Source organism: Emydura macquarii, unplaced genomic scaffold (assembly GCF_026122565.2).
Source record: "Emydura macquarii macquarii isolate MOO-44397 ecotype Brisbane River unplaced genomic scaffold, CSIRO-AGI_Emac_v2 contig_1390, whole genome shotgun sequence".
Classification (NCBI taxonomy): domain Eukaryota; kingdom Metazoa; phylum Chordata; order Testudines; family Chelidae; genus Emydura; species Emydura macquarii.
This window is the reverse complement of record NW_027131527.1, coordinates 14,376,894-14,402,170: the sequence shown is the minus strand read 5'-3', so window position 1 is coordinate 14,402,170 and position 25,277 is coordinate 14,376,894. Positions and strand designations below refer to the sequence as shown.

General features: G+C 41.0%; 1 protein-coding gene across 12 annotated transcripts in view; it reads right to left on the bottom strand.

Moving 5' to 3' along the window:
* The window catches only part of LRRC20 (leucine rich repeat containing 20), a 145,199-nt gene that overhangs the window by 87,371 nt on the left and 32,551 nt on the right, over positions 1-25,277 (bottom strand). For 10 of the 12 annotated variants that reach the window (XM_067552696.1, XM_067552692.1, XM_067552691.1 and 7 more), the window contains 2 exons: positions 23,967-24,096; positions 17,205-17,354 (listed from right to left, as the gene is read on the bottom strand). In XM_067552696.1, coding sequence (XP_067408797.1) covers positions 17,205-17,354; positions 23,967-24,048 — 232 coding nt within the window. In that variant the 5' untranslated portion in view covers positions 24,049-24,096. Of the gene's footprint in view, positions 1-33; positions 168-16,332; positions 16,473-17,204; positions 17,355-23,966; positions 24,097-25,277 lie in introns of those variants that run through there. The other 2 variants (XM_067552703.1, XM_067552702.1) reach the window with 2 other exon arrangements.

The following is a 25,277-nucleotide window of genomic DNA, read 5'->3' as shown; positions in this document are numbered from 1 at the left end:
TACAATCCTCACCTGGGATATGGAACACCCATGTTCAATTTCCCCCTCCCTCACAGAAGGTGAGACAGCTTTGGAACTAGGGTCTTCTACGTCTCTGGAAAGTGTGCTAACCACTGAGCTATGGGATGTTCCAATGTGGGGCTCTCTCTCCTGTTGAAGTTGTTTTCCTGTGGATAAAGAGTGAATGATTGGAGCAAGCGGCTAGACCCAGGGCCTTCTGTCCCCAGATGGGTGTCATAACCACTGGACTATAACATCACTCCCACTCTCTCTTTCTCTCTCTGGCCCTGGCAGGCTATTTCAATAATATCAGTTCATTTCGTGCTAAGCAATATAAGGTATGATCCAGATCCCCTTAAAGTCAATGGAAAGACTCCTTCTGACTTCTTTGGGGCCTTAAATTCTTTATCATATATTCATATTGAGTGCCACTGACTGTCTCTCTGTCTCTCACCATATAACTGTAGCCCTGATCTTCCAAACCACAACCTAATTGATGATTTGAGTGGAAAATGTGATACTTGAGACTCTCTTCCTCCTTGTTAAGAGTCACTAAGTAGATTATCACTATACGATGCACAGACTCTTTAAACCTTTAAAATGGGGAACCCCATCCATTCCCAAATAATCAAGGTCAGAATTTAGATTTATGGACTGGTCAAATTAGTGCAATGCACTGACTTGCAAGGGCTCAGAATTTGTATCCTAAATCCGACCCCATAGTCCCAGTACTGTTAGTGACTGGGATAACTGAGGAGACAGTACAACTGATTTCAGGACGAAGAGATCATCTAATATCAATCTGATGCATCTCTCAAGTTTCTTTGTCTGGAATAATGAAGATTGCATTTATGTGGGTGCTTAATCAGGTAGTTTTGACGTTGACTAGATTTTAGCCCCATAGGCTGAAACTGACCCGTGCGGAGTTGTTAGCACAAGATGTGTGCACCACTTCATTCTCGCTCTCACTTACGCACTCAGTAATAAGGATCAAGGAGTACATAGCCTTTTTCCAGGTTTTCACATTTTCATATTAGAATTCATGATTAGACTGAATTATGGAAATGAGACAACAAGAAAGGCTGAGCAAGCTGACTGGTTTTTATCCTACACAGCTGCAAAGCCCAACAGGGGCTGCATGAGTAATGGGAATCTGGCCCACTGCAGCAGTCACTTACAGGAAAACCAAGCTGATGCAAAGCAAAACAGGAATTTCCTTTGGCCTTCTATTCATTACAAGGGATGGAGGTTTACACTGATCATAAAGTAACAGTCAACATTCTGCTCACTAACATGACATCTCATATTTGTTCTAGCACAACACGATTTTGCTGTGAAGAACAAACATTTCATTAAAGGCCAGATCGTTTAGTCTTCACAATCATGGTTAGTTCCTAACATATGAATTATTTTTGAAGAACATTTCCTTTGTGGTTTACTCAGGCAGGAAAGAATAAATGAAGCATATATTGGGGCAAATGTGGGCCAAGGCTCAATGTCCCACCTGCCATTAGCATTGAGCAATTGAAAGTAAATGCAGTGATGTCTTGCAAAACACAGCAGCCCCAAAACAGTATCTACCAACTTTCACAAACATGGCTCCTCCTCCTCAAACTTCTAGAGTCATTTCACAAGCCATAAAGTTAGATGTCAGGATACTGAAATAATTTATGAAGTTGCCATTAAGGCTGACATTTACTTGGGACACATGAGTTCTATCTAGCTACTTATGTGGCAGCCATCATTCTAGCCATCATTCTAGCTTCTGAGTGCTTCCCCAATCAGAAATAATTTCTCTTCTTTCCCAGTCTCTAGGAGAAAAAGCTTGATTAGTTCATATGGGTCTTTGGTTTATGTTGCTTCCCAAGTTACAAGGCACGGTCAGTGCTGCACAGTGCCTTATTTCACACTGGTGGGATGCTATTGATCTCTCAAAGAACAGCAATGAAAGGCTTCAGAGGGAATCCCAGGCAATCATTCTTGGCCCAAAGGATAGAAAAGGGAGTTGAGAGAAATCCAGGTAAGACTTTATGGTTACACAGTCCTGATGATCAAAATCACAGAGCTAGTGATATTCTCTTCCTTCTACTCCCAATAACAGAGGGCATTTTACAGGGAAAAATATTGAGATGCATCATAAACACGTATCTGTATGTCAGTTTGTTTGCCTCTTTAGCCTAATATTTATACATTCTGTCCAATTCACATTCTTCTGCTGCCCCATCATGGTGTTATCTGAGCATCTGGCATGTATTCTCCTCTCGCTATATACATATAGTACCCACTAATGATAAGAATTAGAGCTCTTATTTATTCACTGATTTACTTCAATTCATAGTGCCTTCGTGGCAGATGAGAGATCTTCTTTCTGGTGAGATAACTAATTTTTTCAATTACTGAAGGTAATGACCTCCAAATGAAACCGTGAACTTGCCATCTATTTGATAAGAGTCCTGGACAAAATAGGTGGTCAGTAATATAAGAAATCCACTAGGAGATGCAGCACTGGCACTTGTTCAGATGTGAAGTAGGAAAAATAAACAGAGGTTTATGCATCTGCTGGACAGTTATTCGGAAGGAATAAAAACATCTCTGATTACCAGCCCTTCCCCAGGGGACTGATAAAGCCAATAAATATAGCTTATAATGCCATAAATAAAGCTTTTTTTCATTGTAATTGACAAACACCATTGGCAAGAGCTAAAAAATATGTACTGTTTTTCTCCAATAACTTTATTTGCTCTTCAGACAGATTAATTTTCTTTGCTCAGCATTAATTAAATGTTTCACCTTCTGTCACTTATGAGCACTTTGATGAATGGATTGGAAGGCTGCCTAGTTTCACTACAGCATCTGTCATCCTCTGAAATGCTATTATATCATTTTCTACAGTAAGACTCATGCAAACACAAAGATCTGTCTCCATTTCCTACAGTAACAATATATTAAGGGGGTTTCTTTTCTGTTTGCACTACTCTTAAAAGGACATAGAGTCTTCCAAAGCACTGTGATGAAATGCAACTGTATTTTGTTTGATGACTGACAGGCTCTTATAAAATTTACAATTCCCTAATGACATAATTGAATACTTGCAGAGTTGAATAATACATTGCAGGAAAGGGAGAGAGAAGTTAAGACGTGGATAGGGAGGAATAGTGTGTGAGGTGAATTTTGAAATGAGAGAGACTCCGTGAAGCAAAGAGATAAGGGAAGGCTATTCCAGAGGGCAAGAGCTTCAAAGAAGAAGGCTCTTGCAGCAGAAGTGGCTGCAAGCGCATTCATTAATGGCCATCTTTCTGTCCCTTCACACAGTGAGGGGAGATATCCTATGAATCTGCATCAGCCTGCTTCATGGTGTACTCAGGTGTGACTGCAGCACAAGCGGTCATACTGAATGAGCTTTGATCTACCTAGCTTGATTAACAATAGCAGTGAAATGATGGCAGCACAGGCCATACAAGACCGTCTGTGACTCTGAGGGCATGTCTGCACTGCAGTGAAAACCTGCAGCTGGTCCATGCCAGTTGACTTGGGGTTGGGCTGTGTCTGGCTGTTTAACTGTAGTGTAGATTTCCAGGCTCGGGCTGGAGCCCAGGCTTTAGGACCCTTTGAGGTGGCAGGGTCCAAGAGCCTGGGCTGCAGCCTGAGTTGGAACATCTACATCACATTAAACAGCCTCACAGCCCGAGCCCTGTGAGCCCAAGTGACCTGGCACGGGCCAGCCGTGGGTGTCTAACTGCAGTGTAGAGGTACCCTGAGCATTTGCTCAGGCAGCTAGCCTGTGCTGCTGTGGCTTTACTGCTACTGTTATTAGAGCTGGTTTGATCAACGCTAGAGCTCAGGTATGTCTGCACAAGTTGCCGTCACACCTCCAATTGCAGTATAAATGTACCCATACAGAAAGGCGATTTGGAACTGAATCCTGAAATGAATGGATGCCAGTGGGGTTGACCAAGGATAGAATGATGCTGGTACATTCCATTGTATCAGCAAGAAGGCAGGCAGTAGCATTCCACACACATTAGAATTGGGAGTGAATTCGACTTAAGTGGAGTCAAGGCAATACCACAAAGGTGGTAGTAGGTAGATTTGCAGACAAAAGGAGTGTGGAAGGAAAAGGATAGTTCATGGTGGTCCTGGATGAAACCAAGGTTACAGATAGGGAAAGTTAATGGAGGGTCTGAGCTGAGGAGGGGGAAAAGGTATAGCTGTGTTTGAGCATGCTTCTCTTGCCCAGCCTCTCTCGTCACTGTCAAGTTAGAGCCAGATCATCCCCTCGCATGGCAGTGGTGGGGAAATCTCTGAAAGGAAGCTGTCACACAGGCCAACCCTTCACACCCTGCCACATGTACACCCAGTCTAGTCAAAGGGATGTGGCTCCTAGTGGAAAGTTCAGGAGACCCACCCCCAAATTGCAGTCCCACACTGTATCATCTTTTCTAACTAAGTCTTGTAGAGGCAGATGGTACAACAGACATAATGTGCTTTTCTTATCCCTGCCCCAGAGTCCCCTTTTGTGTAGGCGAGGGAGCTCTTTGCATATGGGGATCCCAGTAGATTAATGTATGCTCCTAATTTTAAAACACATGTCCTTATCTGTTTCTAATGACAGAATAGTTCAGAAATGTAACTGACATTGGTTTGGGGAAGGTTTTTATTGAACATTTCCCTCTGCTTGGAGAATTAATATGGATGAGGCACATTCATTAAGTGCTCAAAGCACTGCACTGTTTGAGTTGTAGGTAGTGCAGGAGGGTGTATTTGCTTTACTTTTAAAAGGGAACTTTCCGTTGACATTTCTAAAGATCAAGGAAATATTTCTTTTGGTCTTAGCTTCTGAGAGAACATGTTTTTACAGAAATAACATTTTGAGGCAAATTTGACCTTGTCCCTTTCAGTCCTGGGAAAATAATCATAAAAAACAAATCAACCCATGCTCACCGAGTGCAGAACTTTGAAAGATGATTTGAGACTATTATATGTGAAGAATGACTATCATTCCCAGACCAACACAGCCACATTTCAATTTAAATCAAAAAATTCTTTCGGGAGAAAATAAATACAGAATGAAGTTTGCTATATTATGAATTAGAATCCATCAGATATGTATAAGCAATTTCCCTGCAACTGGAGAAGTTATAAAAATGCTAAATTCAATGGGCTTTTGTACCACTGCCTCTCTTTCACTATTTTATTATCATCCCAGGTGTGCATCTCCATTGACGTAGAAACATATTCAGATGCCACAGGATTTTAGGTAAGCAAATCAACAAGATGCAGTTGCTCGCTCTTATCTTCTTGCCCCCTTTCCCTGATGTGTGACATCACAGTTAAATAGACCTGTCTGTCCATCATAAAATGACAGAGATTTTACTTTGGTTCTTAATTCTCCATTGCATTTAAATACCATCTCCCTCTTCTACCACAGTGCCCTCTATTTGGGAACTTGAAATATAGTAACCTTAAACAGGACACTTGAAGATTTGGAACATTTCAAGGTATTCTTAATCACTAGAAGTTGTTCTAGTAGTTAGCTTATTAACTCAAGTGTTTGGTCATCACGTTAAACTATGTGAAGGAGTCCTCAGCAGAAGATGGCACAGTTCCATTGGGTAGTTGGAGCTGCTCCTATATCATTATACTGGTCTATACACTTTGACTTAGGTAGAAACTATTAAGGACAGCCTTACATGGTATGTCAGTGTACTGCTCAAGGGGAGCTCTGGGAGAAATGATGCTTCAGAAAGATCCACACCTCATAAGAACAAAAAAATGGCCTTACTGGGTCAGACCAATGGTCCACCTAGGCCAGTATCCTGTCTTCAGATAGCGGTCAATGCCAGGTGCTTCAGAGGGAATGAACAGGACAGGGCTGTTATCAAGTGACCCATCCCCTGTTGTCCACTCTCAGCTTCTGGCAGTCGGAGGCTAGAAATAACCAGAGCATGGGATTGCATCCCTGACCATATCGGCTAATAGCCATTGATGATCTCTCTTCCATAAACTTATCTAATTCTTTTCTGAACCCTGTTATAGTTTTGGCCTTCACAACATCCCCTAGCAACAAGTTCCACATATTGACTGTGTTGTGTGAAAAAATACTTCCTTTTCTCTGTTTTAAACCTGTTCCCCATTAATTTCATTGGCAATCCCTGGTTCCTGTGTTATATGAAGGAGTAAATAACACTTACTTATTCACTTTCTCCACAACACTCCTGTGGTGCTTGGCACATAATAAAAGCATGCCTACTTATACTACCTGATAGGGCTCTGAACTGTAGAGATTACAGAAACTCCTGCAGACGTGTGGTTTTAAATTAAATTCTATGTAGCCAGTTTACATGAGGGAGTCTGGGTCATAAGGTTCAGAACATTCCTGAATTATTTTACTAAATAAATTTAATGCCTAGAGCCATGGGGAAGCCTTAATGAGCAAGAAATTGTTGTTGCCCAGCTCATACTCAAACAGGGACTACCTCCCTCCTCCAACTGAAAAGTAAAAAAAGTTAAAACTAATAAGCAAGCACAGCAGAAGCAGGGCTGGCACCAAATCAATAATACATTTGAGAAGCTTCCTTCTTAAGATTTGCCTTGTGGTCTCTTTAACATTCACACAGTGCATTTTGTGAGAAAAGTATCCCTCATACAAAGTTTTCCCTTTAAGAGTTTTTAAAACATTGAGGGAAGCAACAATTTTAACAGAATTTACCAGTTATTAGCTTAAAGTGATCTCCGGGTGCTTCCACTGTCTCACCCATGCTTACTAGCATGTCTCAGAATGATCTTACTCTTTGCAAATTCCTAGATTCCTAAGTTCCAAGGTCAGAAGGGACCATTGTGACCATCTAGTCTGACCTCCTGTATAATAGAGGCCATAGAACTTCCCCAAAATAATTCCTAGAGCAGATCTTTTAGAGAAACATCCAATCTTGATGTAAAAGTTGCCACCATGACTCTTGGTAAATTATTCCAGTGGTTAATTACCCTCACTGTTGAAAATTTATCTTACAGTATTTCCAGTCTGAAGCTGTCTGGCTTCAACTTTCAGTCATTTGTTGTTATAATGACAACTCTCTCATGTGTTCTTATACAGAGAAAACCTATGAAGTAGAGATGAGTGTTTCAGAAGTCTCAACAAGACATTATTACAGCAGCATTAAAACATGGAATAAACATGGAATAAAACTCAGTTTATACAACTGAAATTTATTTTAACAAATTGATATTTACAGTCTTTTACTTTCCTGAACCTTTGAAGCTTGTTTTTTTATTTGGATACTATCAGTTAAACTGAAAACCTGAATTGCAGTGGGGTAACGGGGGCTAAGAACCTTTTTATAATTCTCTGTATCTTAGTTGTACTTTTCCTTGAAAGTAAACAGAACAATTTACTTGTCTCCATATTCAGTCAGTGCAAACTTCAGCATCCCTCCCCTCTGAAGCATGCTCTGCGTGCATCGCAGTTTTGCATGCAGACTGTGTCTTCACAAAATGATCAGATGTACCGAAGCAGAATGTGCAGAGAGCAGATCTAACATCCCTGTCATCTGAATGCTTCCAGCTGTGAAGACTGATGAATTAATGTTACAGGTAGCTATTCTCTCTCATAGCACTAATGGTTATGTATTAATAACGACACTAGGAATACATTAGTGCTTTCATGTGGAGTTGAGAGTGTAAAAAACTATTTATAAATGCTAAATATTATATTAAGAAGGCTAATTAGCCAGTAGCCCATTTAAAGAGAACATGCATTTTGGACCCTGAAACATCGTATCACCTCTTGCCTCTTTTTCCGCTTTCTATATTCAGTTGTGTCCAGTTTCCCTTCCCTTCTTTTAAACTTGTATTTCAGTCCCTCCACAAGTATGATGAAGAAGCAGGATGTATAATTATACTCCTAGTCCTAAAGTAGGAAGTTACTTGGTACCAAGGTCCCTGCCCACCCTTCATGAAGCCAATTGCTAATCAAGAATCAAAGGAAACAGGCTCCTTCATAGGTAGGAAGGTTTGTGATTTATCTGTCTTAACTATGCAGCTTGTGACTGAGGAGGCAATCTACTCAGATGACCGCTAGAGGCAAAATAATCTCTGTTAAACCAGTATAAACACTACCAGAGTTAACTCTAGATTTACACCAGTGTAGTTGGCCCTGGAAGTTTGAGCTGTATGAGACTAAATCCACTCAGGTCAGAACTCAGCCAAAGCATTCAAGGTAGCCATTTAATCAGTACAATGGTACTGTCCAGGATATGTAATTACATATCCCTTTTGGGCTGCTGGGCACATTCAGCCTTCAGTCTCATGTCTCGCAATCCATCTAGGAGATCCATTATGGCACTAGATCAAGAATAACAACACAGTTGTTCCTGTTTTGTCCTTGCCCTATCCTGTCCTTCAAAAAACAAAAAGTCCCCACAAAATAAAATCAAGTATGCCACATATTAGAGATAATTGTGTGATATTTGGAGGGATCTGTTTGCTTGTTTCTGCCAAGCATATTCAGACAAATAGTGTCCTGTAGGGTGGTGAGGGGGAGAGGAGAAGGAAAAGCTATTTTGTAAGTTTAAATATAAAAGAAATAATTTAAAATAAAGATTCAAGCAAAAAATTCTCAAGCTTTCTTAACTACATTTCTTCAACAGTATGGGGCTGGACTAGGAAGCTTAACTGTAGCACAGGGGACCTGTATTCATTCTTCTAGACTGTGATAACAGTGAGGAATTTAAATAGAGAAGGGTCTGAGATGCCAGTGTCGTCTTGTGATGTTTGTTTGTCTGGGACAGCACTAACAAAGGAGGAGACCCAGCAAAATCCATGATGTAGAGATGGGCCAGACGTTTGTACCTGGATCTGAACTTTTTGAAGGTTCAATCATGTTTGGAAATGCTCATGTGCTCATGCTCATGGCCTTGTGTGCAAATTGGTTGTCAGGAGGCGCTTTCCCACTCCCCTGAACTCCTGCACAAGAAAGGGAATTTTGTTTTACCTGTGAACTTTCATTCTAAGACCAGACAGTTTTCACTTTGTGGTGTTCCTTGTCTCCACGGCAACTAGAGGCAGACCAGATCTTTTTTCGGAGCCTGGGCTCAGGACTGCTCCTCAGGAAGAACTCTCCCTGACGATAGCTTCCAAAGCTTGGGGAAAAAAATACTAGCAACACAAAAGTTTAAAAGTACTATTCAACTCAAACTATCCACAGAAAAGCCTTGATGTAAAGTATAAGAAATTCTTGGAGGAACGCTTTCTTCCCCTTCAAACTACTTAACAAAAGTGAGCAATATCCTGAAAAAAAAAAGCCCTCCACATAATCCAATCCTCCAAGGGAGGATCAGACTGACTGACACGGAATCTTAGAAATGTAGGACTGGAAGGGACAGTCCCCTGCACTGAGGCAGGACTAAGTATTATCTAGATCAGTGATTCTCAATCAGGGGTATGTGTACCCCCGGGGGTATGCAGAGGTCTTCCCAGGGTACTCAATTCATCTAAATCATTGTTTCTCAAACTGGGGGTTGCAACCTCCATGGGGGTTGTGAGACAGGTTGCAAGTGCAGGGGCTGCATTAGGGGGTGGTAAGCAGGGCAATTTCCCGGGGCCCTATGCCACGAGGGCCCCCGCAAAGTTACGTTACATGCTTCAGCCCTGGGCAGCAGGGCTCAGGCTTCAGACAAGGCTCACAAATGAAAAACAGGCTCAAGTATCACACTGAAATGTAAGTACAATATTTATATTCCAGTGGATTTATGTTATAATTATATGGTAAAAATGAGAAAGTAAGCTATTTTCCAGTAATGTGCTATGACACTTTTGTATTTTTATGTCTGGTTTTGTGAGCAAGTAGTTTTTAAGTGAGGTGAAACTTGGGGTACGCAAGACAAATCAGACTCCTGAAAGGGGTACAGCAGTCTGAAAAGGTTGAGAACCACTATTTCTAGACCATCCCTGACAGGTGTTTGTCTAACCTGTTCTTAAAAGCCTCCAGTGACAGAGATTCCACAATCTCCTTATATAATTTGTTCCAATGCTTAACTACCCTTACAGCTAGGAAGTTTTTCCTAATGTCTAACCTAAATCTCCCTTGAAATTTAAGCCTATTACTTCTTGTCCGATCAGGGGATAAGGAAAACAATTTATCACCCTCCTTTTTACAATAATCTTTTCTGTACTTGAAGATGTTATCATATCCCCTCTCAGTCTTCTCTTCTCTAGACTACACTAACCCAGTTTTTTCAATCTTTCCTCACAGGTCATGTTTTAATCTTTAATCTTTTAATCATTTTTGTTGCTCTTCTTTGGACTGTCTCAATTTTTCCCAAAGTGTGCTGCCCAGAACTGGACACAGTACTCCATCTGAGGCCTTATCAGTGCTGAGTAGAGTGGAAGAATGACTTCTTGTGTCTTGCTTACAACACTCCTGTTAATATATTACAGAATTAGGTTCACTTTTTTTTGCAACAGCATTACACTGCTGACTCATATTTTAGTTGTGATCCACTATAACTCCCAGATCCATTTCTTTAGTACTTCTTCCTAGGCAGTGGAGAGTCTGAGAATGAAAACTTACAGATAAGACAGAATTTTCCCTCTCTCAATTCCCTCCATGTCAGATAGGCTTCACAGTGGGATGTAGAAAGCAGTAGATCATCTCTAGGGCAAGAGGAAGATTCAATTTACCCATGCAGGACTGAAAAAGAACTTCAAGGTTATGAGGGCAACCTGTTCCCTAACATCGTTCACCAGATGCTGCATCAGCAGGGGTGAGGATGTCAATTCTATTGCCAAACACAAAGTATGGATCAGTGGTGTACTGAGGCAGAGGCGGCCGGGGGCGGCGGGGTGGCGGCACCATGCCCCAGGGCACCAGCCTGTGGGGGGACACCGGCTGAGATCTCATTGGAGGAGCCGCCCCCACTGACATCTCTGGCGGCTGCACCAACCTGGCCCTTCCGCCCACACACTAGGCGCAAGGAGGGAGCCGCAGGGATCCCGACCGTGCAGGGCCAGGCAGCCAAAGGTGGGGCTCCGGGGCAGAACCCATCACAGCTCTCCCCCCCACCACCACTAGGCAACCCCCTCATATTTTTGCACCCTCTCCACACCCCCCAGCACCCCATGGGGGGGTCTGCAGGCCCGTTTCCTGCTGTCCCTCACGCCCGCTTCCCACCGCACCCGCCAACCCTACAGCAGGGGGAGAGTGGAGGAAAGCAGGAAACGGGCCCGCAGACTCGCCGCCAGTGAGTGGGGGGGCGGGGGATGACAAATGTAAGTATTGGCCCCCGGGCGCCAGAGACCCATGGTATGCCACTGGTATGGACTGAAGACTCTGTATTGCTACTGCCTTACAGATCTGATACTGTGGGTGATCTCATTGCCTACAGAATTGCTTCTCTTTTCACAGAGTGCACAGTGGTGAAATGAAATGTATCTGAGGTTTTGGATCCCTCTGCTATATACACATTTATTCACCCATAAACGTTTACATCTTACTTATGCACTAACTTCCTTCTTCTTAAGGATCAACCACAAGGGAAATAATACCATTTCTTGTTATGAAGAAGGGTGTGGGGATGGAAGCCTGGTTATCACATTGATAGAATGTATAATTGAGAGCATGACAAGCTCCAAAAACTCCCTTGGATAAGGAGGTGGCAGTACACAAGATACTTTCAGTGAGAAGAGAAAGAGAACTAGCAACTTTGAAGCTGAAAGGTAGTTTTATCAGTACTTCTAGTACACTGAAAAAGATCATGACAGGAATCTGCATGTTGCTACAGGACTTATAAGAATGGTAGTCCTTAGGAATCTGGTATATGACAGTGAGATTCTCATGGGTTTCTTGGAGGAGAAAATGTTTCAACTACTGACTTGTCTTTCTTATAGATTGTCCCTGAGCTCCATGGTCAGCCCATCTTATAAAAACACTAGAATGTCCTTTTGTTCAGCTGACTTTTCCCTGATGTTGCATGTTCCTAGTAACCCCAACATCTAAACCATGAGTAATACATAAACATCATTTGTGGATTTCCTCCAGGATGCTAGGAAGATGATTATCACCTTCTTAGAACAAGTGGCTGTACTTTCTCTCAGCTTCCCAGTTGATGGTCAGTCAACACTGGATATTGGTTCAGGATTCCTTGCACTTTTATGTGCACATTAGGAATCTCAGGTTCTAACTGCATCTAATTCAGATCTGAGAATCAAAACCTGAGGTTTAATGAAAAGGTGACAATCATTCTGGCCTGTTCCATTGCAACTTTCTTTAATCTCAGTTGGCTGAGGGGGGGGAGGAGGAGTCATAAAGGAGGCCTTTTAGCCCATTTTGATTGTCTTTTCCTCACACATTTTGAGTTTTCCAACTGGAGCTGGATGCAGAGAGGTTCATCAACAGGCTTCCAGCCAGATCTGTGATGCACTCAAAGTCTAACTGATCTAAAACCATAATCACCTAATAAATTAAACCCAAGCTTTAGTGATTTTTCCTTCTCTTTAGAGGCTCTAGAGGGGAGACTCTCCTGAGAGGTTTTAAGATTTTCTGCTGCCCTTTTAAGAGCAGACTGTGAGCAATATCCTTCACCGGTCCCTGGGCCAAAACCCTGAGAGAGTCAATGGGGAGGGGTGCTGTGTGTTTCCAGGCAGATTGAAAGGACAGTCTGCAGACATGAAATCTGCATTGTCTCCCTGAAAATAATTGTAGCCACTTTATGAACCCCCATTGGACCCCTGGAATGGGAGAGCAGGCCCATCTCCCAGGGAAGGGATCTGAATCATTTCACCCATGCTCCCTGCTGCTAGATATGGGCTCAGTAAAGCCAAATGCACAGAACGGAGTGAACCAGAACCAATGAGGACAAATGAGTCACTGATATCAAAAAGGTCCCAGGAGGTGACACTTTTCATGGTAGCTAAGGCCTTGCACATAAAATAGCTTGTGGGAAGAAGGGTTGTTTTGTGGTCTTCTCAAGCACCTCAGCATAGTCCATATGTATTAGCTGGAAGCCGGAATTGCTTCCTCCTGGTTTCTATGGGAGGGTACCTTGCCTTCCCCTGAGATTCAGAAAGTTCCAGTGAAACTTTTCTGCTTCCTCTGCAAACTGTGGGAATGGGATCCTGTGCCTAGGGAGAAGGCATGGGGTTTTGGGGGAATAAAAATCACCTTTCCCAAGTTCCATATCACTGATTCTGGCCTGGGCTCAGTGAGGGGAGCTTCCATGCAATCTGCTCACCCATCCCAATGGGTGGACCTTATCCCCACACCACCTGGAAACAGAATTCCTGGGGCTTGTTGTCTACCACTTCTGAGAGAGTGCTGTCCTTCACTCTCCTTACAGAGCCAGAAGAATTATTTTTTAAAGTTTAGCAGTTTTGAAAAGGAAAATCTCAAAGCCAATGAAGAAAGAGACATTTAATTAAAAATCATGTGAAATTTCTGCTTCAGAGGAAGCCCTGGAGTCTGCCATATATGCCACTTGGAGGCAGACAATTCTGGGAGTGCGTCCTGAATGGCAATCCTAAATCAAGGTTTAGAGCAGAGATCTGTTCTTTCTGCCATTGCCATGGAGATCAGGAATGCCTGATTGTTCTGTGGCATCCATGTCCAACATGGAGAAGACTGAGAACCAAATTATGATACTAACCTCTCTTAGCTCTGAATAAAAAGAGACAGCTGACGTCAGCACTAATTCTTTAAACTGTTTAATTTAGTGAATTTTTCTGAATACAGATGAACTTTTATTAACCTTTTTTGAAAACTGAATTGCAGGAGCTCAGACGAACTGATGGAAGCTTGTCTGTAGCTTCTGTAAGTGCCCCAGTTTCCTCTACTGAAATGCTGGTTTGCTATTTCCTACAACAGTATTCCTCAGTGAGTCCCAACAGCTCCTATTATACACAATGCAAAGCAACACTATAGAAATTAAGGGATGGGGAATATTTTCCTTTTTCCACATGATTGTACCCTCCATTTTCAAATTGTCATGCTACATGTAGCTTCCACTTGGCTCCATGGTGACACTGACCAGTCCTGCATTTGAATTGCAAGCCTGAAGAAAAGGAAAGAGGTAATATACAGTCCTATTGCATTAGACATGGCTCCCACTCAGATTCAGAAACTATCTTACAGTGGCTTGTGTGCATGTTTGTCTCCTGATTTAACTAAGGACTTTACAATCGTTTCCATTGTTCTTAAGACAAATAAAATATTAACCAGACTGCCAGAGCTGAAAATGTGTTCTTTAAAAAACTAAGTAGACTAAAACTGGCTTATATTCTTGTTACTTCCTTTTGTGCTTCCAGATTTGTTGGTTCATCAAAGCATTTGAGCATATGCTTCAGTCTATTGAAGTCGACAGGATTTAAATTTTAAGAACATGCTAAAGCGTATTGCTGGATAAGGGCCATGCTCCCCCAGCTGCTGCATGCTATATATTATTAATTTTATATGTTGCAATATTGATAGCCAGGACTAAGAACTTCAATGTTATAATTACAAAGCTTGGTTCTCATAATCCGAGGATAGATAATGAGTATATCTTAATATGGAGGGAAGAGGGAAACACTATAGATGCGTGGATGGATGAGTTTTAAGAGGAGAAACTCCTATGATAGCACTGTTTCCTTGTCTAAATATTGTTTCACATACTTGTTTATAAGGAGCCTAGATATGACTTACTGTTTGTATTGTGTTATTTTGGCTATTTGCATTAAAAATAAAAGTAATTATTTTTTAAAAGTCAGCTGTAATGGTTATAACAAAAATAAGCTAGCAGACATCTTTTTTCAGGAGTGCAAAAATGACTTGTGATGTGTTTTAATGATCAGTGATGAAAGACCACTATTAGGCCATTGCTGTCTGCAGCAAAGTAGCTTTTATTTTCCCTCACACCTTTAAGCCTATGGTCACAAGATGTTACTGACAAAAAAGCTTCTTGCAGTCAGTAAGACCTATATTCCACTAACTACAAACCATTATTATCCCAGCTATCCAGTCACTGCTAGGATACCACCATTTACTGTTGGCATAGACTCAGTCTTGGCCTTTTCAGTTAAGGTGTACTATTGGTTTGGGCAGGAAGTGAAATCACAGATACCCAGGGGAAAAGTTCAGAAGGAACATGGAAGAGGGACAGCAGTGGGTACACTGCTAGAGTAAGTATCCCTTTCTGTAACATGGATAGAGGGTCAGGAAGGATAAAGAAAACTGCACTTCCAAGGTTTAAAGTAAACCTTGAAATCATGCTAGGTGGAAGGGGGAAGAAGAGAGAGGCACAGAAAATATCTAGGATACTGATGCACTAACAATGACATTTAATTCATAGTCATCTGACCACAGTAACGTTGTTAATGAATCAAAATATGTATCTGTGAAAAATGATACATTCTCAGATCATCACAAGTCTTCTTTCCAGAGTTGTATGGGCACAGGAATGTAAAGAAAAACATGTAGGAACCTTAATCACTCTCCCTGTACATAAGAACGGCCATACTGAGACAGACCAATGCTCCATATAGCCCAGAATCCCGTGTTCTGACAGTGGCTGGTGACAGATGCTTCAGAGGAAATGAACAGAACCGGGTAATTACTGAGTGATCCATCCCATCATCCAGTCCCAGTTTCTAAACGACTAGTTATCCAGGAGTTCAACAAAGTAAGGTTAGCTTCCATGGCTACTAAGCTTCCACAGCAGCTAACAATGCTGTATGTGGACACAAACCATCCACTTTCATTACTATATCTACTTCCTACAAATCACACTTAAACGTAACTTCTGTATGAACAACGTACCCCCTTACCTGACTGCTTGTATTTTAAACTGTCAAACCTATTACTCTCCATCTGGGATACCGCTGATTATGCTTTCCTTGTATTCTCTGACTTCCAACCAAACTGTGTACCCGCTACATTATGCCCGGATGTCCAGAAGCTCTCGTTTAAACTTCGTATCTGATCATTTCTTTAAACATTATCTTTAATCATGATATGACTAGTTACGAGCTATCTTAAAAGTGGTAGTGCAGATGAACCGAAGAGTCTGGATGCAAAGAGATAACTGGTTATATATAAAGAGATGAGAAACTATTGTATGACCAGAGATGTCAAGCTAGTAAATGATAAGTTTGGTACGTGGCCGAAAAGCAATTGCTGCCCCCCCAAAACTACAACAGGGAAACAATGTCTGAGAAGTGAAACCTGGGTCATAAGTGGCTCAGCCTCGCATGGGGGAAGACCTTTCATCCTTTGCAATTAGGAGACTCCTTCTGTTAGGATCTGATTGAAAGTGCACTCTCCCATTAAATTCTTTGGGTTTTGGATAAGGCCTTTTACCTACATACCTCAAAAAGAGATTCTGCTCTCATTTCACACAAAGTGGCAAAACTCTTCTTCAGTTGCCAGAAACAGATGCTAGAAAGTGATGACAAAATGTCCATTCTTCCAAGAGAAGGAAGCAGGTTTTGAACATAGTCTCTTGTTGCTGAAATAGGTAAGTATTTTAGGATAATCGTCTTAAGAAAAATATTTCTAGCTACTGCACTGGTTGTTCATTATGTAAATTTCTCATTTTAAATAAATATATGTTACTTGTCAGCTCAAAGCAATTATTTGAATTTGAGCTGACTAGCAAAAATCTGGTAAATGTAGGTTGGCAACATATCTCCTTTCCACACAGCTCTGCCAATGGACCTTGATCTTGACGCGCAACAACTCCTGCTATCCCTGTCCTGTGACACCACAGGGCATTGCCAGTTCACCTCAGTATTGATATACAGCATCTGTATTCTTATGCACAGGCACATTGGCAAGACACAATACCGCATTCTAAATCTCAACTGCAGAAGAGTAGATCAGGAGTTACACTATTTAAGTCAATGAATTACACCACTGTAATACTAGTTCAAGGGAGTCAGCCTTTAGTACCATGTCTCACATTAGGGATTGCTAGGAGCCAAGTTTCTTTTGTGAAAGAAAAGATCCTGATACACTGTATAGAGATTGTAATACAGTATACAGAATTAGATAATGAAAAATATTGTGTTCCATCTACCACAGGCTTGCAACAGAATTTACATCACCACTACTCAGAGCACCAATTACAAAGCCAGCTGCAGCCATGTGTGTCAAAGACACTGTGTTACAGGCACCTGGCAAGAAACAGGTCTTTCCCCATCTCTCCTTTTTTGTGGTTTCTTCAAGGACTCACTCCTACCTCTGAGTTGGCTGAAGGTGGTGATGAATTTGCTAGTCACAGACTTGAGCTCATTATTTGCCAGAGTGATGAGATGTATCCCTTCGGTGACATTCCTCATGACTTTGTAAATGCCAATAGGGAACATCATCAACTTGCAGTCAGCCAAATCTGTAGCGAAACAAGGAAAAAAGGATACAAACTTGCAGAGCAATAGAAGTGCACAGAATGCTTCAAGTTACTACCATGTTCATATATTTTATTTTATTCTATCATGAAGATTAGAGAACAAGGTAAGAAGAGCAGTAACTGTAACAACATGCATTTAATAGGACACTGTTTACTTAGAAGATCCTGAGATTGTGTAAAAGAATTATTACAGCCTAAAGTTTGGCTAGAGATACGAGAGTATTAGTTTTTGTTCTGTGGATGCAATTTCTCTACCCCACTGGCTTTTCACAGGTAGGACAGTGACATCTCATCTGAGGGTCTTTTCTTCATCCAAAAACCTAGCTTGTGCTCCTGCTGCAATGACTCCCATGGGACATTAGAGTGATCTAAAATTGCTGTGATACAAGAACCTCCAACCACTCTCCCTCTTGCCCTGGACATGCTCCCCACTTCCTGCATAGAGCCTCCTCCAAGGGGGGGCACAGAGCTAGCCCTCTGGTTCCTGTACGGGGCTTTTTGCACCAGGCCATTGCACAGGGGAACATACGGCAGCTTTGTGGCTTCTTGGCACAGTACATGGGAGATATGTGCAGCACACACACAAGCCGTACAATCAGCTTCTGTTACAAAGACTGGTTGCTGGACTGTCCATAGCAACAGATTGTCATTCTTTGGTCAGGCAAATAGAAGCAAGGGGAGTGGCTGCTGAGAGACAGGAACCCAGTCTCCTTAAATGTTGGGGGGAGCCTACACCAGGCAATGAGAGGGCATTCACCCCTGGACAGAGCAGGTTATCTTTTACCCAGGGTATCTACAGGAATCCTGCTGGTAGAAGCTGCAATGGGTAAGTAATGAATTACAGAATCCTCAGCCACCTCCTGGAACTCCAGTCAAACTCCTCCCTGACCAACACCACACACTTTTTGGGTTGCACTGGCTGTCTGCAGGGGGAGGCAATGTTAAAGCACCAGAGTACAACTGTAGCCTCCCATTGGCATGATTGAGATTTTAAGCTGGCAGAAGCATAAACCAGAAGAGATGATTTATATTTCTGATGGCAAAATTGATCTGGCAAGCCACTGGTCTTTGCTGTCAGTCAGTTTGTTGTTGTTTTGGATTGCTCCTCACAGATGCCTCTCCTGCCACCTTAGCAAGAATCAATAATTTCTTAAAAACTACTTGCTTACAAAATCAGACATAAAAATACAAAAGTTTTATAGCACATTATTAATGAAAAATGGCTTACTTTCTCATTTTAACATGCTGAGCCAGTCGGTCCCAAGCCTACAGCAGTTCATGGGATTCTTCCGCCCTTAATGCAGGACTCTGCACTTGTCCTTGTTAAACATCATCAGACTTCTTTTGTCCCAATCCTCCAACTTGTCTAGGTCACTCTGTATCCTATTCCTACCCTCCAGCATAGCTATCACTCCTCCCAGCTTAGTGTCATCCACAAACTTGCTGAGAGTGCAATCCAACCCATCATTCAGATCATTAATGAAGATGTTGACCAAAACCGGACCCAGACTGACTCTGGGGCACTCCACTTGATACCGGCTGCCAAATAGACATCAAGCCATTGATCACTACCTGTTGAGCCCGACAATCCAGACAGTTTTCTATCCACCTTACAGTCCATTCATCCAACCCGTACTACTTTAACTTGCTGGCAAGAACACTGGAAGACCATCTCAAAAGCTTTGCTAAAGTCAAGATATATCACATCCACCGCATTTCCCCACATCCACAAAGCCAGTCACCTCATCATAGAAGGCAATCAAATTCGCCAGGCATGACTTGCCCTTGGTGAATCCATGCTGACTGTTCCTGATCAGCTTCCTTTCCTCCAAATACTTCAAAATGGATTCCTTGAGGGCCTGCTCCATGATTTTTCCGGGGATTGAGGTGAGGCAGACTGGTCTGTAATTCCCCTAATCCTCCTCCTTCTCTTTTTTAAAGATGGGCATATATTTGTCTTTTTCCAATTGTCTGGGACCTCCCCTGATCACCACGAGTTTTCAAAGATAGTGGCCATTGGCTCTGCAATCACATCAGCCAACTCCCTCAGTACGCTCAGATGCATTGCATCTAGCCATATGAACTTGTGAATGTCCAGTTTTTCTAAAAAGTCCTGAAACTGTTCTTTCACCACTGAGGGCTGCTCTCCTCCTTCCCACACTGCGCTGCCCAGTGCAGTAGTTTGGGAGCTGACCTTATCTGTGAAGACAGAGGCAAAAAAGCATTGAGAACTTCAGCTTTTTCCACATCAGCTCTCAGGTTGCCTCTCCCATTCAGTAAGTGGCCCACACTTTCCCTGACCTTCTTCTTGTTGCTAACATATCTGTAGAAACCCTTCTTGTTACCCTTCATGTCCATTGCTAGCTGCAACTCCAATTGTGCTTTGGCCTTCCTGATTTTCTTTGTCTTTATCCCTCCCACTTCACCAATACTAAGGAAAGTGACTGTATAAGTGTCAGAAGATAGGAAATCCTTTGTTCTAGAAGCTCCCCTCCTCCCCCAAATTATGCCAGAATGCTTTACATAAGCCAGATTCAAATGACAGTTCTATTCTGAAATGGGAAGTACATGTAAGTAGCTCTTCTTTAATGCAACAGGTCCATCCCCCATATATATTCAGAGTCACCTGTGCTGACTTTAGTGACAATATTTTATGGCTTTTCCTGCAGAACTATCACAGCTAAGAAGCTCATGCCTCATGACACAACTGAGAACCAGGTTCCAACTCTAGAGCTACTTGTGTAACTCAATTGTATTCCATTCTTTTAACCCATGGTTAGCGTACTGATCTGAGACGTGGGAGACCCAGGCTCAGTTCCCCTTTCTGCCAAATGACGATGGTATTTGAATGGGGGTCTCCCACATTGCTATAGAGTGCCCTGACCACTGGAGTGGTGCAAGTCACTTTCAAGGTCTCCCATTGAAACTGTTCCACTGTGTATAAAATACTTGAATAGTCTTTGAGCTATAGTGAGAATGAAGCTATAGTCTTGCAGTTACAGCATTCATCTGGGAGGTGGGAGACCCAAGTTCATGATCTTGGTTCAATGACTACTGAATTATTTATATACAGTGGAACAGCTTCAACAGGAGAAATTGAGAAACCTGCATAACACTATCCCATAGCTTAGTGATTAGGATACTTTAGAGCAAAAAGTGGCATACTTTTTGCCCTAAAATATTCTAATCAGAGGCCTATAGGTTGCATCTATACCAGCACACTTTGTAGCTGTCATTCCTCATTAAAGCAGCTTCATGGGTGTTAGAAGCTGTCTGAACTGACAGGATTCATATGATTTAACCATTGCACTGTCTAATCCTATAGCGATGAATTATGGGTCCTAAATTTGCTTAGAGAACCAGAACTGGTTCTCTTCAGATAGAAATACCCATTAGCTATTCTGTTCCTATTACACTATTATATTTTGTCATCAAGATGAAATATCAAAAACAATGATTTAGTCTTACTTCCAAGGCAATCTATATTATATTAAGACAACAACATTAAGATACATAAAGTGATAATATAAGGAAAAATATGACAGGGATTAAAGAAAAAACAGAGAAATAAAAGCCAGTCTTTAATTGTAAAAAGCAAGGTTTGGAACAGTAAGCAATAATTAGACGTGATAAGCCTGCACTGGAATCCTTTGTGAAAATATCCTAATTCATTTTTCCACTTGCGGTAGGGAGAATTCATCCAATGATCTAGTTTTAGCCATTGTTCAGAAATTAAACTGCACCACCTACTGGATTTCTATCCAAACTGAATCAAGTCAATTACAGGTCTGATTGATAACACCAATATTTCTGACTTGTCTTTATGTTTGTTTTAAATTATTTTAACATTTAAGTACCCACAAGTAGTAACCAATCATCTCTCTCATAGGCCCCTCAAGGAAAGAAATCCATTGCCAAATGCCACATTGCTACAGGAACAGAACCACCATTTTGGCAATCTCTCTACATGGGAATTCATGAGTAAAAATAAATTTGGGATTAACAGTAATTTGGGAAAGGAAAAAAAAAATCAAATCAAAACCAAAAAAGATTCTCCACCCTTTTTTGCTTCTTTCTGGTGTATAAAGAAGGCCTGAAAGATATTTTTGTTTGGTTGGTTGTTTGGCTGGCTGTTCAGTTGGTTTTTTTAAAGAGAGGAAGGTTTTTTCCTGCTTTGTTCATTATAGTGGGAAGTCAAGTCCTGTATAGTCTGGAACAGTTTATACTGATTGGAGAACTTGTAAAATTGTGACATTACAAGAGGAAAGAAAGTGAAAACTGAGCAACTGAGAAGGGAAAGGACTGGCTCTTTGTTTTTGTTAAAAACCTATTTAACTCCAGTGACTAATTAAATTTTGGAGAAAAGACCTCATTGGGACATTATAAAAATCAAGCATGGGAGTAATGTTTCCAAGGTCAGGTCTCGAGGTTGTTTTCCTATAAAATTTGTTAAAAGGTTGTTAAAGATAATAGGGTGTTAATGCAAAATACAGCTAGCACTCAAATATTTTAAAGTCTCCCTATAGATTCTTAAATTTTAAGGCCAGAAAAGACCATTTTAATCATCAAGTCTGATAGAATTTTACCCAGCAATTCTTGTATTAAGCCCATAATTTCTGACTGAGCTGTAGCATATAATTTAGAAGGATATCCAATCTTGATTTAAAATGACTAATTCCCCATCAAGTTACAGAGAATGAACCACATTCCTAGGTAAAATATTCCAATGATTAGTTACACACTGGTAAAAATGTACTGCTTATCTCTAATCTGAATTTATCAAGTTTGAGCTTCCAGACGTATTTTGTTATGTATTTGTCTGTTAGATTAAAGAGCCCTCCTACTATCAGTTATCTTTTACCCCTGTAGATACTTTTAGGCTGTGAGCGAATCACCTCTTAACATCCTCTTGGATAAACTAAATAGACTGAGCTTCTTTACACATCATACAAATGTTTTTTTAAAAATTAAACGTTACAAAGTCTAGATGCATATTAGTGAGCCAATTCATGCCACAATACCATGAATTCCACCAATTCCTCACTGCTGAGAAGTAAATGACCATCTACTATAACTTCAAGCCCCCACTTATCCCCCACTCAAATTTAACTTTGATCCTTTACTTTAAAAAAAACAAAAACATACATATTAGAATATACCACAGATAGAAGAGAGGCACATTTTCTCTGAAATGTGGTCAGTAAGGCCTGGGGACTGTTCTTGTGGAAATTAAACTTCTCAGTTCCATGTCTACTATCTCTGCAAAATATTTTTTATTTTCAGTACATATGAGGCCAAATCTAATAGTCTGTACTCAATCTTTATTTAGGCAGAAGTCTCTCTAAATATACCAGTATTGCCAATCCCAAGTTTTATAAATCAAGAGTCAGGCCTCAAAAAATCATGAGATTTTTAGTTAAAAATACATTTTGGGTGCTTTTTATTTGCCTTCTGGTTTCTGTGCCTTTAGGGTATACTCAAATCACAATTTCAAGTTTTTTCTGCAACCAGAAGGGAACTAGAAACTTGCCTTTTCTTTAAAATGAAAGATGAGATTCCCAGAGTCATGTAAATCTGGGAGCTGGAACTTTAAGAAAAACAAATATTGTGAGAGTTGGCACAATTGGTACGTATACAGAAGGGTGAGACTGAGACTCAAATGGTAGTTTTACTGGTAGGGATTTATTGTATATGTATATTGTAATGTATATTACTGCCGGAGTAGTGCTCTTAGTGTGTCAACTGTAAAGTCTTAGTATGACTTATTAAGAGTTTGTCAAGGACATTCAGAGTTAGTAAAAATTTCAATAATTATACTATACCAACCTTATTACTTAAAGAAACAAACACTTGGTGAATAAAGAGATTTATTTTGTTTAAATTTACTTTTTAGTGAGATTGGGCATGAGACCCATCTCCATGCACTTTTCCAAGCTGTGGAAGAGCTACCATGGTATTGAGAATAAAGGAGAATGACATATCTATCACGACTTAGTACCATAGTGCCATCTCGAGGACCCTGCAGGCCCCTAACAAGAACCAGTCTAGAAAGCAGAGCTGGTTAGAATATAGGCTCTTCTCCCACAGAAAATTTGGACTTTTCAGTGAAGTCCAAACACAGTGAAGTCCAAACACAGGGACTAGTGCCAGAAGGCTAACCAACCTAGCAATAATTGGCATACTTTTAAAATGCACAATTCTATCAAAATAAATACAAAAAAAGAATATTTTTTTCATAATATAGAAAGCATCCTTCTGCAGCAAACTATTAGTTATTAATGCTATTTTCTGCTCTGTGCACACTCCCTGATGACATTATTAACCATACTAGCATGCACATGCCAAAGTTAAGTGAAGAAAGCCATGTTGGCCTCTGCTGTCTTTGAAAACATGGGTCAGGAGGTGGAGAAATCAACATTTCCAAAATATAAAAGAAACAAATGGTAGGAAAACAAAAGCCTTCTCCAGCAGTCTTGGTAACACCCTTCTAAATGACTGAGTCCAAGAACGATGGCCCTAGTGTCCCCAATTGACAGGCCCTTCTGTATGGGACCAACTCAAATACTGTGAGCAAAGCCAGACTGATTAACTCACCTAGAGCATCTGCTCCATTCTCCACTGTTTCATTCACCTTTCTGGCAACTCTAGCTACAGCTTCTCCCATTATTTTTTCCATGCAGGCACCACACCCAGTCCCACCAGGGAAGCACTTCCACAGAAGAAGCTGTGAATGAGGAAATAAAAACAATGAGGGTCCAGTATGCTAGCACATCATGAAAGGGGCAAGTAAAAATAAACACCAGGACAGTCAACGGGATGGGATTTATTCCTGGCAAAATGTTATTAATCAGAAGTTGGTAATATCAGGAATGCTATTAAGCGGAATCTGCTGTATTTAGCCTTACAATTATTTATCCCTATTTTACAGATGGGAAACCGTGGCGCAGAGAAACTAAGTGACTTGAACAAGGTCTCACAGGAAGTCTTTGGCATAGGAAGGATTAGGTCTCCCAAATCCTAGGCTACCTCTCTAAGCACAGAATATTCTTCCTCTCCCACTTCCTTTCTACTTCACTCTGCAGTGAATAATTGTTTTTTACAATGGGCCCTGCATTTTATGTAGTCATTTACAATAGTGCAAAGTGTGAAATTCTACTAAATCAGAAATAGCAATTATTTGCATACACTTTCCACTAGTGTAAGTAACTACACAAGATGCAGGGCAATGGAGAAGCTGACCTCATCTGTTCTGCCCAGAATCTTTCCCTCTTCTCAATTCAGAGATCTATTTGATATCTATCTACATATAAGGCAGAAGAAATATTATTTTAAAGAGCTCTCAGGTTTGCTTTATACATCATAAAGAAGCACACAGAGCCCTTTTCCCCCCCCCTCGTTTGCGGGTAACCTTTAACCAGTTTAAAAAAGATCTTCACATTTTCTAAAATTATAAAAAACAATTTTATCCAACTTACTACACACACAAAACTTGAGTTGAGAATAAGCAGAAGAAATTTCATCCACATGATATTAAAGTTAAAAGAACCTAAATATAGATGTGGATAACAAAAGTGCTTCCTCAACCATAATTATACCATCATCATTGCCTAATGCTATGAACCAATTTAAAACTTTCAGGAATTCTAAATAGTCAGTTATGATTTTTATGTAAATAAGCACGTTTTACTTTTATTTATTTTCCATTGCATCAGACTGGCTTTTTTTTTTTTAAATACGTTGTGAGGGGGCACTCTTCCCCTGCACTGGTTTTTTAAGGATTAACTCTAGCCTGTGGGCCAAGGAGGCCACGCCTCATTGATCCTGCTTGGCATACTTCAGATGGAGACTGGGTATAAGAGGGAGCTAAGCAACTCAGTCAGGGCTGGCTACTGGAGAGGGAGGATG